Below are 14,677 nucleotides of genomic sequence, written 5' to 3' on the forward strand. Positions count from 1 at the left end.
TTCCCAGCGTGAGGGCAAGTGACTTGGTATGGTGTAATCCCTGGGGTTCCCAAGTGTACCCCAGCATGCACTTAGCTCAGCCTTAGATGCCCTCAGTTTCGCTGAGCCCCAGAACATATCTCGGCAAACTTTTCCCCTCCACGGTCCCGGGGATGCCCCCAAGGTCTGTGCTGTCTCTGGTTCCTTCCAAAGGCCCCCAGGGCCCAAAGTGGCCCCCTGCTGGGGCCATTCTCCAGTCAGTGCCCATCTGCTCCTGGGGAAGGGCAGAGCCTAAGTCTCTTGAACCTGGAACAGGGACCAGAGACACACAAACCACAGAAAGGCAAGGGGCTTCTCCCTCCCCTGCTGCCAGTGCTTTTCACGTGACCCCCTAAGAACTCTCTCATTGAGCCCGTGACCCTGGCCATGGCCGCTGCTCTCAGCTGAGTGCTCCTTCCAGCTCCCCAGGCCACGATGCAGCTAATTGCTCCATGAGCAGCATGGTCCCCGTGACTTTCTTGATGGCCCCCTGCTCAGGCCAGGAGGAGAGGCAGGCGGGCCAGCCTCCTCTCCTAGCCCCGGAACTGCACAGGCAGGCCTGGCCAGGGAGGGAGACACGTCATCAGAGGTGCAGTGCCACTGTGGCTGGGAGGGGCTAACATCTCTGCCCTCACCCGGTGCCCTCCCTCCTGCCTGCCAGACTCCCAGGTGGCTTCAGGAGGCTTGGTACCCCCTGATCCCAGGAGGTCTGCCCGTGAAATGAGGGCAAAATACAACTTGTGTTCGCTTCCAGCATCCCCGCCTGAATGGGGACACTCCTACTGTTTCGACAGGGCTGGTGGGAGGTTCAAATGGGAGACACTGCCCCTAGAAAGAGATGCCTCAGTTTCCCCCAAAGTGTTCCCCATCATGCTGAGGGGTGTTGTCTTTTGGTGATCAACAGTCATTCCCAGCTCCTGCCATGCTCCCCCTGAGTGGCAGGGCCGTCACTACATCTCCTAGGGGTTGTGTCGCGGTGAGATCAGGAGGGCAGGAGGCAGGAAGGAGCCATTCCTCCGTGGGGCAGCGGCAGCTGCTACAGGGTAGGCAGGCTCAGCATCACCCTGGGTGCCTACCCGCGCCCTGTGCTGGGGGCCGGGAAACACCCTGAACAGCCACCGGTGGTAGATGAGGGTAACGGTGGAGGGTGCCAGGGCTCCAGATGGGGCCCTTCAGGGCAGGCCCTACCTTCCCAGGGAGCAGACACACCAGGACAACCAGACTGCCGGCTGCACAAAGCGAGGCAACTCCCGGCTGAGCTAACAATTACCCAAGAGGCGTTATCTCTCTCTTTTTAATGTTTATTTATTTATTTAGGTTTTTTTGGGGGGTGGGGGAGAGGGCACTAGTGTGGGAGGGGCAGAAAGAGAGAAGGAGAGAGAATGCCAAGCAGGCTGTGTGCTGACAGCACAGAGCCCGACACGGGGCTCGATCTCACAAACCACGAGATCACGACCTGAGCTGAAGTCAGGAGTCAGACGTTTAACCGACGGAGCCGCCCAGGCGCCCCAAGAGGCATTATGTCCTGCTCCACACCCAGAAAGACCAGAAAGAGCTTGCTGCCTGCTGATTTGTCATCCTGGGCCGCAGAGGAAGGACTATAACCAGATGTCATCACAGGTGATTCAGGCCCAAAGGTGCCTTCCCGAGTGGCCTTCCTGGTGGCCCCGCACAGCCGGGTCGTAGCTGCAGGCTTCGAATGTGGACAAACATACTTTGTTTACTGCCCGTGACATGTGTATGTTTCGTCTCCAGTCCCGCTCAGGCACATGACAAAGTTCGCAAGAAACGAGAGCTGAGGCGCCTGGGTGACTCAGTCGGCTGAGCGTCCGACTTCGTCTCAGGTCATGACCTCATGGTCTGTGAGTTCGAGCCCCGCGTCAGGCTCTGCACTGGCAGCTTAGAGCCTGGAGCCTGCTTCGGATTCTGTGTCTCCCTCTCTCTCTGCCCCGCCCCTGCTCATGCTCTCTCTCTTTCTCTCAATAATAAATAAACGTTTAAAAAAAAAAGAAAGAAACAAGAGCTGATCACAAATGATGATTACCTAATGTCATCCTAGGAAGGGCTTACGGTCACGGTCCTGGGGATTTATTACAGAGAAATGAAAACGTGTGTTCCCCCAAAACCTGAATGAATATTCATAGCAGCTTTACGTATAATAGCTCAAACTGGAGTCAGCCCAGATGTCTGTCCTTAGATGTTCACACATCTAAACACTGTGGTCAACCCATCCTACAGAATACACTCAGTGACACAAAGGAGTCAACTATTGATATGCTTCGATGAGTTTCTAGGGAACTGTCCTGAGGGGGGTGGGGGGAAGCCAACCCCAAAAGACTGATTCCATTTATGTAACTTATTTTGTCACGGAACCTGGTCTGGATCACCTGGCGGAAGAACCAAACGGCACCCGGAGATCTTGGAAGGCAGGAGGTTTATTTCACACCAGCGGGCTCAGAGGAGATCACTCTCCAGAGGTCTGAGTCCTGAGCGTAAGTAAGCATGGGGGACAATTTAGAGTCTGTTATTTCTGCATTCAGCATTAGTAGTAATTTGGCAGGAAGAAGAACCAGGAAGGGGAGTCTTCGGGCAGGGACAGAAATTCCCGTCAGTCCTGTCGGCTGTCTTAGATTCTTCCCTATCAATTTGAGATGACAAAATTTTAGAAACGCAGGAGAGGGGTTAGGGACTGAGCAGGGGTGTGGGAGGGAGGTAAGGTGGTTATAAAGGGATCTGTTCCAATCTCCGGGGTTGGAGCTGTTCGGTATCTTAACTGTAGTGGTGTTTACATGAACCCACGCATGGGACAAGATGGTATGGAACCTACATGCCCACACGAAGGAGTTCATGCAAAACAGGGGAACTCCGAATAGATATCTGAGAATCTGTGACTTTGTGCCACCTGGGGGAAATTGGGCGGCATCCAAGGATTCTCTGTATTATTTCTTACAACTGCAGGCGAATCTACAGTTATGTCAAAAATTCCAATTGATGGGGCGCCTGGGTGGCGCAGTCGGTTAAGCGTCCGACTTCAGCCAGGTCACGATCTCGCGGTCCGTGAGTTCAAGCCCCGCGTCGGGCTCTGTGCTGACCGCTCAGAGCCTGGAGCCTGTTTCCGATTCTGTGTCTCCCTCTCTCTGTGCCCCTCCCCTGTTCATGCTCTGTCTCTCTCTGTCTCAAAATAAAAATAAAACGTTGAAAAAAAAATTCCAATTGATAACGGGGATGGGGAATTCACTGGAAGACTAATCTTGGAATAATAAACCTTTCACCTACAGCCTGGTAAAAAGAACCAATTAATTAATTAAGGACCTGCCCAGGGGTTAGTCTCCCCTGACCTTTAGCCAAGAATTTCCCTAGCACAGCAAGATGATGCAGGGGACAGAGGAGCTACGGGGACACTTCAGAGGCCAGGAAGGATGCCTCCCAAGGCGCTAGCTCTCCTCAGATGTAGAGGACAGCCAGGTCAGTGTGGAGGCGGCCCCAGGAGAGCTCTGCTTGAGAGGTGGGGGCTGGGCAGGGAGATGCTGGTGGCCAGGATCTTGGCCAGATGCTTGGTCCCTGGTTTTGGGGACCAACCACGTGGCTCAGGTGGTGAGGAGGCCAGAGCGCAAAACGGAGCTACCGTGGTCCACTGGGGTGGGCAGAGTTGGGAGGAAGGTTTTTCTTCTTCGAAAAAAAAAAATGTTTAAGGTTTATTTTTGAGAGAGAGAGAGAGAGAGCTCACACAAGCGAGGGAGGGGCAGAGAGAAAGGGGGACAGAGGATCCAAAGCGGGCTCTGAGCGGACAGCGTCGAGCCAGATGCGGGGCTCAAACTCAACAATCGTGACCTGAGCCGAAGTCTGTCCTGCTCAACTGACTGCGCCACCCAGGTGCCCCCCAATTTTTTTTTAATGGTGGGGGAAAGCACAGCACAAAATTTACCATCGTAACCACTTGTAAGTGCCTGGCTCAGTAGAGTGAATGCGGGCTGTGGCTGTCGGACAGCAGCTCTCCGGGAGGTTTTCATCTTCAAAACTGAAACTCTGTTCCCACTAAACACCTCCTCCCCCGGCCTCCTCCTCCTGGGCCCTGGCAACCAGTTCTATGCATTTGACGACTTGAGATGCCTCGTCTAAGTAGAATCACACAGCGTTTGCCCTTCAGTGACTGGCCTATTTCACTTAGCATCACACCCTGAGGGCTCATCCATGTTGCAGCGTGTGACAGGATTCCCTGCCTTTTTAAGGCTGAATAATATCCCCTTACGTGGACGGACAACGTCTTGTTCATACGTTCATCTCATGATAGACACTTGAATCTCTTCCACCTTTTCGCTACTGTGAACAAGGCAGCTATGAACATGGCGGTGCAAATCTCTCTTCCAGACCTTGCTTTCAAATCTTTTGGATATACACCCAGACGTGCGGTCGCTGGATTGGAGGAATGCTTTTGAACCGGTCTGGTCACGGAAACCTCTTTGTTCCTTATCAGATGCCATACCTGTGGGTATTCGTTGCCCGTGGAGAGAAGAAACTCACCCCTGGGTCCTCTCTGCCTGTCCAAGGGAGCAGAGGTCAGCCTCACGTACACTGGGTCCCCAGCCCTGCCTGCCCCACACACATGCACGCACACGCGAGAGCCCCACAAGGCTGGCCCGTAATTGGACACAGAAATGAGGTTCCACTCTGTCACCACTAGCCCCACCCTTTTCCACAGCACAAGGGACTCTGGGTCTAGTCTCCTGGGCACCCTCTGAGCCCAGCACCCTCCCCACCTGCCCACACCAGTCCTGGTCAGAAGCCAGGCCACCCCCACGTGCCTCCTTTCCCGTGTCTCAGGGCCTCACGGCCTCAGGAGGCCAAACCCAGGCCCCTGGCCCAGGCTGTGTGCCTCACACCCCACCTCCCTTAGCACCCAGAACCGAGCCTGTCCAAAGCTGGCTCTCAGAAAACACTGAACAAGTGAGGTGAACGAAGGAGCAACAGTGCTCCCACAAGTCTGTATGAGCCAAGGGCCGGGAGTGGCCCCTGTCGGGGTGCCTTTCACCCAAAGGAGATGTGCCCCCTCAACCCCACCCACCCTAGGGAGACTGCTGGGACCATCCCGTGCTGGACAGACCTGCCTTTTCCAGGACCCCGGCCTTGAGGCTTGCCCAGCCACGCCCTGCCACTTGCCTTCTACCAGCGTGACTTAAAGTCACAGGGCGGGGGCGGGGTCAGCGTGGCCACCTGGGACAATGGGAGGGACATGGAGCCTTTTACAACCAGGAACAAAGTTCTCCCCTGACTTAAACCCGGGCGGCTTGTACTGCGGCTGGTACCCACGTTCTGGCTCCCCCAGGGTCCCAGCCTCCCCGGAGTCCTGGCCTTGCAGCCCTCCCACCATCCCACAGGCATGCAGGGAGCCTGGGTGCTGCTTCTGCTGCTGGGCCTGAGGCCACAGCTGTCCCTTGGCACCATCCCAGGTAATGAGGCACCTCCCGGCTGCCCCCCATGTATAGGACACTCCCCCAAGACTGACCTGGCTTCCACTCTCCCCTTGGCCAGTTGAGGAGGAGGACCCAGCCTTCTGGAACCGCCAGGCAGCCCAAGCCCTGGATGCCGCTAAGAAGCTGAAGCCCATCCAGACGGCTGCTAAGAACCTCATTCTCTTCTTGGGGGACGGTGAGTGTCAAGGCCTGTCCACCCCCTGTGGCTCCCACAACCCTCGTCCCCAAGGCTGCCAGTGGACACAGACCAGCCCTGGGGACTCGGGCCTGACAAAGTGTGCTCCTTCAGGGATGGGGGTGCCCACGGTGACAGCCACTCGGATCCTAAAAGGGCAAATTAATAACAAACTGGGACCCGAGACGCCCCTGGCCATGGACCACTTTCCGTATGTGGCTCTGTCCAAGGTAAGGGCTGGGTGGCCTCGGGGTGCTCCCCACCAGAAGGGGGGCGGGTGCCCAGGAGTGCGACAGGAGGGAAGGCCCAGGAGGCTTGGGGCCGGAGTTTGGGGACCAGGGTGGCGAGGGTGGGCCCCTGGGCTTGGGTCAGGATCTCGGGTATCTGATGGAGCCAGAGGGGAGCTGAGGGTGTCTCTGTCCCCAGACATACAACGTGGACAGACAGGTGCCAGATAGCGCAGGCACAGCCACAGCCTACCTGTGCGGGGTCAAGGCCAACTACCAGACCATTGGACTGAGTGCAGCTGCCCGCTTTGACCGGTGCAACACAACACAGGGCAACGAGGTCGTCTCCGTGATGTACCGGGCCAAGAAAGCAGGTGGGCTTGGGGCCGGCTTAGCGGGCAGGGGCAGGATCAGAGACCTCGGGGGCTCACCCTGAGCTCGGCCACCCTCAGGGAAGTCCGTGGGGGTGGTGACCACCACAAGAGTGCAGCACGCCTCGCCAGCCGGCACCTACGCGCACGTGGTCAACCGCAACTGGTACTCAGACGCGGACATGCCCGCCAAGGCCCGGAAGGAGGGGTGCCAGGACATCGCCCAGCAGCTCATCTCCAACGTGGACATTGATGTGAGCCGCGAAGGGCAAGCAGGGGGACGGGAGGGGGGGGGGGCGTGTCTCCACCGGCCACAGTCCCAGGCAACTGAGGACCTCGGCTCTGGGGCCTGGCAGGGTCTCCCGGAGCTTGGGGTGGGGCCCGAGGTGGCGAAGGAGGGACCGCCAGGGACAGGCCACACCCACAGGCCTGAAAGGGGAGCGTGGGGCTCTCTGAGGAGGGAGCGAGGGGCCAGCCGGGCCCCACGCCCACCTGCCTAATCCTTTGGCTACAGGTGATCCTGGGCGGAGGCCGAAAGTACATGTTTCCCAAGGGGACGCCAGACCCTGAGTATCCGAGTGACGCCACACAGAACGGAATCAGGTTGGATGGGCGCAACCTGGTGCAGGAGTGGCAGGCCAGGCACCAGGTGATGGGGGCCCAGAGGTGCACGGGGCACGAGAGGGACACGGATCCGAGGGCTGTGGACTGAGGCCTGGCTCTGCACCCTCCCCGCCCCCCCCCCCCAGGGTGCCCGGTACGTGTGGAACCGCCAGGCGCTCCTTCAGGCTTCCCAGGACCCCTCCGTAACACACCTCATGGGTAATGACCCCAGCCACCCCCACGTTCCCGCCCTGGCCTCCCGGGTCCTCAGAGGGCCAAGCGTGCGCCCAGATGTTCACACCCACTCCCCGGCCTACCCGTCACCACCGGCCCCCTTCCCCACAGGCCTCTTTGAGCCAGGAGACACGAAATACGAGGTCCACCGAAACCACACCCGGGACCCATCCCTGATGGAGATGACGGAGGCGGCCCTGCACCTGCTGAGGAGGAACCCCCGGGGCTTCTACCTGTTTGTGGAGGGTGCGTGGCAGGCAGCCCCTTGCGGAGCACGAAAGTGGGAATGGCCGGGGCGGGCCGGGCATCGTCCACCTTCCACGCGCCCTGCCCGCAGGAGGCCGCATCGACCACGGTCATCACGACGGCAGGGCTTATCTGGCACTGACGGAGGCCGTGATGTTCGATTCTGCCATCGACAAGGCCAGCCAGCTCACGAGCGAGAAGGACACTCTGACCCTTGTCACCGCTGACCACTCCCACGTCTTCTCTTTCGGTGGCTACACGCTTCGAGGCAGCTCCATTTTCGGTAGGCCCAGGAGGGTGGCAGGGTTTCCTCAGTTATGTGGCAGAAACTGCTCCGACTCTCCCTTTCCCCATCTGTCAAACGGGGCAACGATAGCAACCGCCTTGGAGGGTTCTTGTGAGGATGAAGCCGGCGAGGCCCAAAGTGCCTCGGTTTGCTAGGTGTAGCCCGCGGAGGCCCCCTGGCTGCGGTCAGGGCGATCACCGGGGCCCCCCTCCCTGCAGGCCTAGCCCCCCGCAAAGCCCATGACAACAAGACCTACACCTCCATCCTATACGGCAACGGGCCCGGCGGCTTCGCGCTCAAGGACGGCCCGCGGCCCAACGTCAGCGACAGAGAGAGCGGTGAGTGCAGCGGCGGGCGGTCTGGGGGGAACTCGAGGGAGGGAGCCGCCGGCCGCCCGGCGGGCCCTGACCCCCCCCCCATCCTCCGCCCAGGGGACCCCTCGTACCAGCAGCAGGCCGCGGTGCCCCTGCAGTCCGAGACCCACGGCGGCGAGGACGTGGCGGTGTTCGCGCGCGGCCCGCAGGCGCACCTGGTGCACGGCGTGCAGGAGCAGAGCTTCGTGGCGCACGTCATGGCCTTCGCCGCCTGCCTGGAGCCCTACACCGACTGCGGCCTGCCGCCCTCTGCCGGCCCCAGCGACGCCGCGCCCCCGGGCCCGGCCGCCGGCCCGCCGTCGCTGCCCCTGCTGGCCGGGGCGCTGTCGCTGCTGCTGGCGGGCGCCGCGCCCTGACCGTGACCCGCCCCACCCGCCCCCGGGCGCCGCCGCACCCGCCCCGGGCCCCCGGCCCCAGGCCCCGGCCCCCCCGGAGCCCCCGCCGCGGGCCGCTCCCCCCAGACCTTCGCCTGCCGGCAATAAACTCCTCTCGGCCCCGGGGCGCCTCGATGGGGCGCCCCGGAGCCCGGGGTGGCGGCCTTCCTGGGCACCCACGGTGCCCCTGGGCTGTTCGCAACTCCGCCTCGACCTGCGTGTCAGGGTAAGGACGGGGCTCTGAAGGCCAGGTGCCGCCCGGCAGATAGCCCTGCGTGAGGACCAGGGGGGGCACCATCCTAGAGGCGGCCCCCACCCCCACCCCCACCCCTCCCCCCGCGGGCCACAACTTTGCCCAGACCCCTCGCCACGCCTGCTTCTTCACTTCGGTCTTCACAGCACCAAGGATTCAGGCACGTCGGGGCTCCCGGAAAAGGGTGGTTTCCTGTCACCCCCCACCTGGGCCTGCAGGCACCTTGCTGGCTGAGGAGGCTGCTGGGGCCAGGACGCGGTACAGTCCTCCAGGGGCACCTCCTAGGGAGCCCACGGGTCCTGCTACACAGAGAGGAGATGGTGACACAGAATGGAGAGACTTGTCCCAAGTCACTTAGGTACTGATGTTCACCCCCTCAGTGACCATCCCAGACTGGGAGACCCAAGGATCGGTTGAGGCAGGCGGCCCCAGAGCAACCCTTGCCCCCTCCAGGAGGCCATCTGGGTGATGGGCCTAGATCTGTGAAGAGATGAGATCCCACTTCCCCCGCCCGGGGGCCTCTAGTCTACTGACAGAGACAAAGCAATAATCAAATAAACCGTTATAATACAGTATAATGCCGGTAGTGATGTGTTCTAGAGAGAAAAATCATTAGTATGTCTGTGAGTGAGGGGACGTGGTGGATAATCCAGATCAGTAGGTCAGGGAGGGGCTGGCTGCCTGAGGAGCAGACAGTGGAGCCAAGACAAGGAAGTGAAGGCTTGAGCAATGCAGAAGGAACAGCCGTGCAAGGGCCCTGAGGCAGCAATCAGCAAGTGCTATACCAGCACTAGCTGGACCAGAGTTGGGGTGAGTGGGGTAGGGGGTAAAACCTGAGGGATAAGAGATGGGAGCAGGTGGGTGGGGAGTTTGAACTTTATCCAAGGTGTGGTATGTAAATTGGAAGGCTTTTAGCAGGGGCATAATGTGACCTGACTCTTGGAAAATAACACTCTGATTATTTCAGGGATAAGAATCTTATTTGGGGCGCCTGGGTGGCTCAGTCAGTTGAACGTTTGACTCTTGATTTCGGCTCAGGTCGTGATCTTGCGGTTCATGAGTTCGAGGCCCCCACCAGGCTCTGGGCTGACAGTGCAGAGCCTGCTGGGGATTCTCTCTTCCTTTCCCTCTGCCCTTCCCTTGCTTGCGTACACATGTGCACTCTCTTGCTCGCTCGCTCTCTCTCTAAAAAATAAATAAACATGAAAACAACTTAATCGAAGAGTAACTGACATACAAAATTGTATTCATTTCAGGTATACAACGCAGTGATTAGATATAGATGTACAATAAGAAATGGTCACCACAGTAAGTCTAGCTACCGTCTGTCATCACACTGAATTGTTATAATTCTTATTTACTAAAATCTTGATCTCACACTGTAAAACATCAGTTTGAAGGCATGGCCCTCAGGGCAGTTTATTTCAATTTTGGATTTTAGTGGCTGTCACAAAAATATGGGAGCTGAATGGGAAAAGGGCATCATTAGCTAGGCTTCCTAAACCATCATATTCATGGTTTTTTATTTTTTTTAATCTTTATTTGTTTTTGAGAGAGAGAGAGAGAGAGAGAGAGAGCTCGAGCAGGGGAGGAACAGAGAGAGAGGGAGACACAGAATCCGAAGCAGGCTCCAGGCTCCGAGCTGTCAGCACAGAGCCCGACGCGGGGCTCGAACCCATGAACCACGAGATCATGACCTGAGCCGATGTCGGACGCTCGACCGACTGAGCCACCCAGGCGCCCCAGTCATGTTCATCTTTAAACTCCATCCACCAATTGGGCAAAGATTTAATAAAAATCCAGCTGCTCTATTTCTGTTTTCCCTGTTATCAATTAGTTGGTTTTACAAGCCAATGGAGAGGTGCTGCGTGTTTATACTTCATGAATGGGTTCCAAACCCAAGGAAACTCTACATTTTAAAACTCTGCAGGTTTAGAGGCACCTGGCTGGCTCGGTCAGTAGAACGTGTGACTCTTGATTTCAGGGTCAAGAGTTCAAACCCCACGTTAGGGGTAGAGTTTACTTAAAAAAATAAATAAGATTAAAAAATTTAAAACTCTACGTGTTTAAAAAACAGGTTATTCTGGATTGAGTGGTAATTGTTGCGCCATTTTGGGTATTCTAGAAACCACTGAATCATACACTTGAAAAGAATGAATTTTACGGTGGGTAAATTACATTTAAATTTTTTAAAAACAGACAGCTTTCGAGTTCTTTTTTTTTTTTAGTGTGTAGGTTTTGTGGGTCAAACACATTGTTAGCCACAAAATCACGTGTCCGTGGAAACATTTTCAAACATTTGTTTTAACGTCTTTCCCTGGAAGATGTTCACCAGGGAAGGTGAATCTGTTTTTTCAATAATTTACTGGGTGCCTAAAACTGATAGCTCTCGTCTCCTCAAGAAATGTCAGCACCCCAGGCTTTAAGAAGGAGGGAAAGGGAGGAGGAAAGAGAGGGGGAATTCACAACAGCCTTTTCCCATTGTTTGTGTGGCCTGGAAACTTTCCTGGTCACACCCGATTTTATTACCAAGTATCATAAAGATTCTGCTTTACTAGAACAACCTTGGTTTTTGTTTAACTTTTTAAAAATATTTATTGATTTTTGAGAGAGAGAGACAGACAGACAGACAGAGCATGAGTGAGGGAGGGGGACACAGAATCAGAAGCAGGCTCCGGGCTCTGAGCTGTCAGCACAGAGCCCGACGAGGGGCTCGAACCTATGGACCGTGAGATCATGACCTGAGCCGAAGTCAGAGGCTTAACTGACTGAGCCACCCAGGTGCCCCGAAAATCTTGATTTTTTTAAAGTTAACACCACGGAGGGCTCCCGTGCCCTTGGGCTTCTAGTTCTTTCCTGCAGTGGTTTGACAAGGTAGGCCAGTGAGTGTTGTAGGTACAGCTCCCTCTACACTTTTTCCTCACCCAGAAGCCTTTAAAAAAATCCTTTCTCAGTAGCTGTTCCATCAGCGGGTGCCTGACAGTTTTCCCTGTGTGCAATTGTTCTTATGAAACAAGGCATTCATATATCTTCTCTACTCTGTCTTTCCTTTCCTGACTCTCTCTCTCTCTCTCTCTCTCTCACACACACACACACACACACACACACACACACACAAAGTGGTTTGTGTATTTCATTATTGAGCATTATTAAGCAAATACCTTAAGCTGAGATGTGTAAAAAACCACACGGTAAACCTCCCACACTGGGTAATTTGCGCTAACACATCCTTCCAATCGGTGGTAGTGTTCTCTCTACATCTTCCGACAGTATTTGCTGACAAAGAAATGCCTTTCGGTTTGTCGACAGATCATTTTCTGTTCATTGTTTCTGCCATTTTTACTGCGGCAGAAAAAAAATAAGTGTTTGCCTGGTGGTAGGTGTTTTTTGTCTCATGCTATTATGCAAGAAACTTTAAAAGAGTTTTCCAAATATTTATCATTGCTTAGGGAAATATCAAAAAAGTACTGAGCTGAAAAGCACATAACTTTAAACGTCGCTGGGAAAAGCATTGCGGGGGTTTGTCTCCACGTTCTGAAAGCTCAGTTGTTAGATACCTTGCTTGTCCATAAGGATTTCGTGCTCTATTGAGTCGTGTCTCAGGGCACCAGTCGCTTGGGGCAAAGCTTCACCAGTAACGACGGGGGCAGAGTTGTCTCAGACAGTTTGGTTTTGTTTAGTGTTTATATTTGGGGCTGATTTCCCATCAGGTGTGCACCGTGGGTGATGATGAGCACCTATCAGGAGAGAGGACGGTCGCGTCTGCGGTCCCTTACCTCGTGTGGATTATCGGCGTTACTGGCTGTGTCTTTACAGGACTCTTTTGGAAGCTACTTGATTGTTGTGGGGGATTCGTTTGTGTAAAACTAGATCATATTATCCCTAAATCCACTTGGGCAGACACACTAAACTCTCACACATCTCCATCCACTGGAAGTGAGCAAACGGGGAGAAGGTGTCCCTCACTGGACACCCTCGTTCTCTTCCGTGTCGGGGGTGGACGCCCCGCTGACGGGGGAAAGGTGCCAGCATGGGGCTGGATATTAAATATGAACATCCGGACTCCCGTTTAGGGTGCCCCCTGCCCAGGGTCATGGCAAGTCCCCAAAGGAGATACAGCATATCAGGGCCCAACATACCGTAGACACTCAGGAGGACTCAGTGTCCCTTTAACCTGATGCCCTGAGATCCAGATGGGGGGCCAGGCAGGCTGGGACCCCGGATAGGACTCAGGCTAAACAGCTCCCTTTGCGGTGGGTGTGTCAGCATTTCCGGGGCTCAGACAGGGTCTGGAGGGCACCACAGGTCCAGTCTCCTCTAGACCCAGGGCCCCCAGCTCGTGGAGTCCCCTTGAGCCCCTGTCCCTGCACCTGGCCCAACCCGGCTCAGGGGGCTGATACGGGATGTGTCACGATGGGGAAAAACAGGCATGCTGTCTCTCGGGAGGCCTCAGACGGGATGCCAGATGTGCCCTCGTCCTGCCCTTGAGGCTGACATTACCATCTGATGCGGTTAGCCAGCCCCCACCGCCCCCCGTTCCAGAAGCGGGTCTCCCTACCTGGTCAGCATCTACATGACAGATTGTTGCCCTGTGAGGCTGACACCCCCGATTCCTGCCTCCCGGCGGGGCCTCCCGAGGCCTCCAGGAAGCTGTGCAGGATTTTAAATTGCACCCTCGGATCTAAAGTGGCCCCAGGGCCTGCTTACTCCGGCTGAACAGAACTTCGGCATTTGCTACCAGCACACACGCCGGGCCAGAGCACTGACGACAGGCAGCCGAAGCTCCCCTTGGTGTAACCTTGTCGCTTGGGGAGCCCGGTCTGTGCCAACGTGCTGGGCACAGTGCCTAGGGACCAACTGTGTCTCCTCCGCTGCCCCTCCGGGAGGAGACGGCCGCCCTCCTCCCGGCTCCCAAAGGGTGAGGCCGCCCACCGTCCACCCTCTGCCGGGAGGCATCCAGGCCCCGGGCACCCTGACCTTGCCCTTTCTTCGCTCACCAGCGTTGCAAGTTCCGTCCGGCGCGCCCCTCCCTCCCTGCCCTGGGCTCCTCGGTGAGAGAGAAGTGGCCACGTTCAGACCTCCCCATGCAGATCCCCGTCAGCAGTCCCGGCGACGTTTTGGTCCCGCAGGAAGGTGGGAGGGATTTTTTTTATTATTTATGCAAACTACAGACAAGGAGAGATGCGGTTTAACGGCACCATGTGACAGTGGCTCCGGGACTTGAGCTGCCTGCCGCCCAATGAATCAGCCTGAGCCACCGCCAGAGGCTTCCAGGCGGGCGGCCGCTGAGGTGGGAGAACAGGCACCGCCTCACTCCCCTCTGACCTGATGAGCTCATGCCGGCTGCTCCAAGGGCCTGGGGCCTGGGGGCTGAGCCATGTGCCCAGGCGGCCCTCTGGGCACCTCCAGCCCGGCGTGGGGTGACAGGGAGGGCAAGAGGGGAGCCCTGTGGCCTGAGCAGTCCCAGAACAGGGACCCTGCCAGGACACGGCGGGGGGGGGGGGGGGGGTAGAGTCCAGTTCATTAGAAGGTGGAGTCCAGTTCATCTGCAGGAAAGGCCAGGCCAGTGCCCAGCTAGTTTTCCCCAAAGGGAAGGGGGCTTGGGATCTGGCGGTCCCCATCCCTGGCAGCTTTGCGGGCAATGCCAGTGACCGGGTGAAGGCTGCACAGGAGACCCTCTGCTCAGATCCGGACAGACTTGGCTCAGTGATGTGCCGTCCAAATTCGGGTCATCCAGGCTCGCGCAGAAACTGCGGGATGGAGGCGGGGGTAGGGCAGCGGGACTGGTGCGCCCTGCCCTCCCCCCACCACCCCGTCCTGCTGCTGGGTGGCCGGAGGGGACAGTCACAGGGCTACAGACTGTGCTGGGCCTCTAGGCCAGCCTGGAGCCAGCAGAGGGAAGGGGAAAATGCTCTTTTTAATCAATCAAGAGGAAGTAGGTTTCTCAGGTCACTTGGAGGGAGGGCGGAGACATCCAGAAGAGGAGAAAGGAGAGGAGGCACAGAGAGGGCCCTTCTGCCCCCCCCCAAACCTTCAGTAAAGTCT

General features: G+C 56.9%; 1 protein-coding gene and 1 long non-coding RNA gene across 5 annotated transcripts; one reads left to right on the forward strand and one right to left on the reverse strand.

Annotated features, from left to right (window-relative positions):
• Positions 1-2,435: 2,435 nt before the first annotated feature.
• Positions 2,436-8,167, reverse strand: LOC109502933. Of its 4 annotated transcripts, none has more exons than XR_002161857.3 (4): positions 8,077-8,167; positions 7,333-7,699; positions 3,944-5,813; positions 2,436-2,656 (listed from the first exon to the last, which is right to left on the reverse strand). It is a non-coding gene; the product is annotated as an uncharacterized LOC109502933 (long non-coding RNA). The 4 variants fall into 4 exon arrangements; XR_006583621.1 differs by having other exon boundaries at positions 3,944-4,552; positions 5,522-7,699; XR_006583620.1 differs by having other exon boundaries at positions 3,944-4,556; positions 5,522-7,699.
• On the forward strand, positions 5,330-9,207 carry ALPI (alkaline phosphatase, intestinal). Its single transcript, XM_023259805.2, has 11 exons — positions 5,330-5,465; positions 5,548-5,664; positions 5,779-5,894; positions 6,091-6,265; positions 6,344-6,516; positions 6,777-6,911; positions 7,012-7,084; positions 7,211-7,345; positions 7,437-7,628; positions 7,850-7,969; positions 8,063-9,207. The coding sequence occupies exons 1-11, from the start codon at positions 5,396-5,398 to the stop codon at positions 8,359-8,361; spliced, it is 1,605 nt and encodes a 534-aa protein (XP_023115573.1). The 5' UTR covers positions 5,330-5,395; the 3' UTR covers positions 8,362-9,207.
• The last annotated feature ends 5,470 nt before the right edge of the window (positions 9,208-14,677 follow it).

This window comes from Felis catus, chromosome C1, assembly GCF_018350175.1.
Source record: "Felis catus isolate Fca126 chromosome C1, F.catus_Fca126_mat1.0, whole genome shotgun sequence".
NCBI lineage: Eukaryota > Metazoa > Chordata > Mammalia > Carnivora > Felidae > Felis > Felis catus.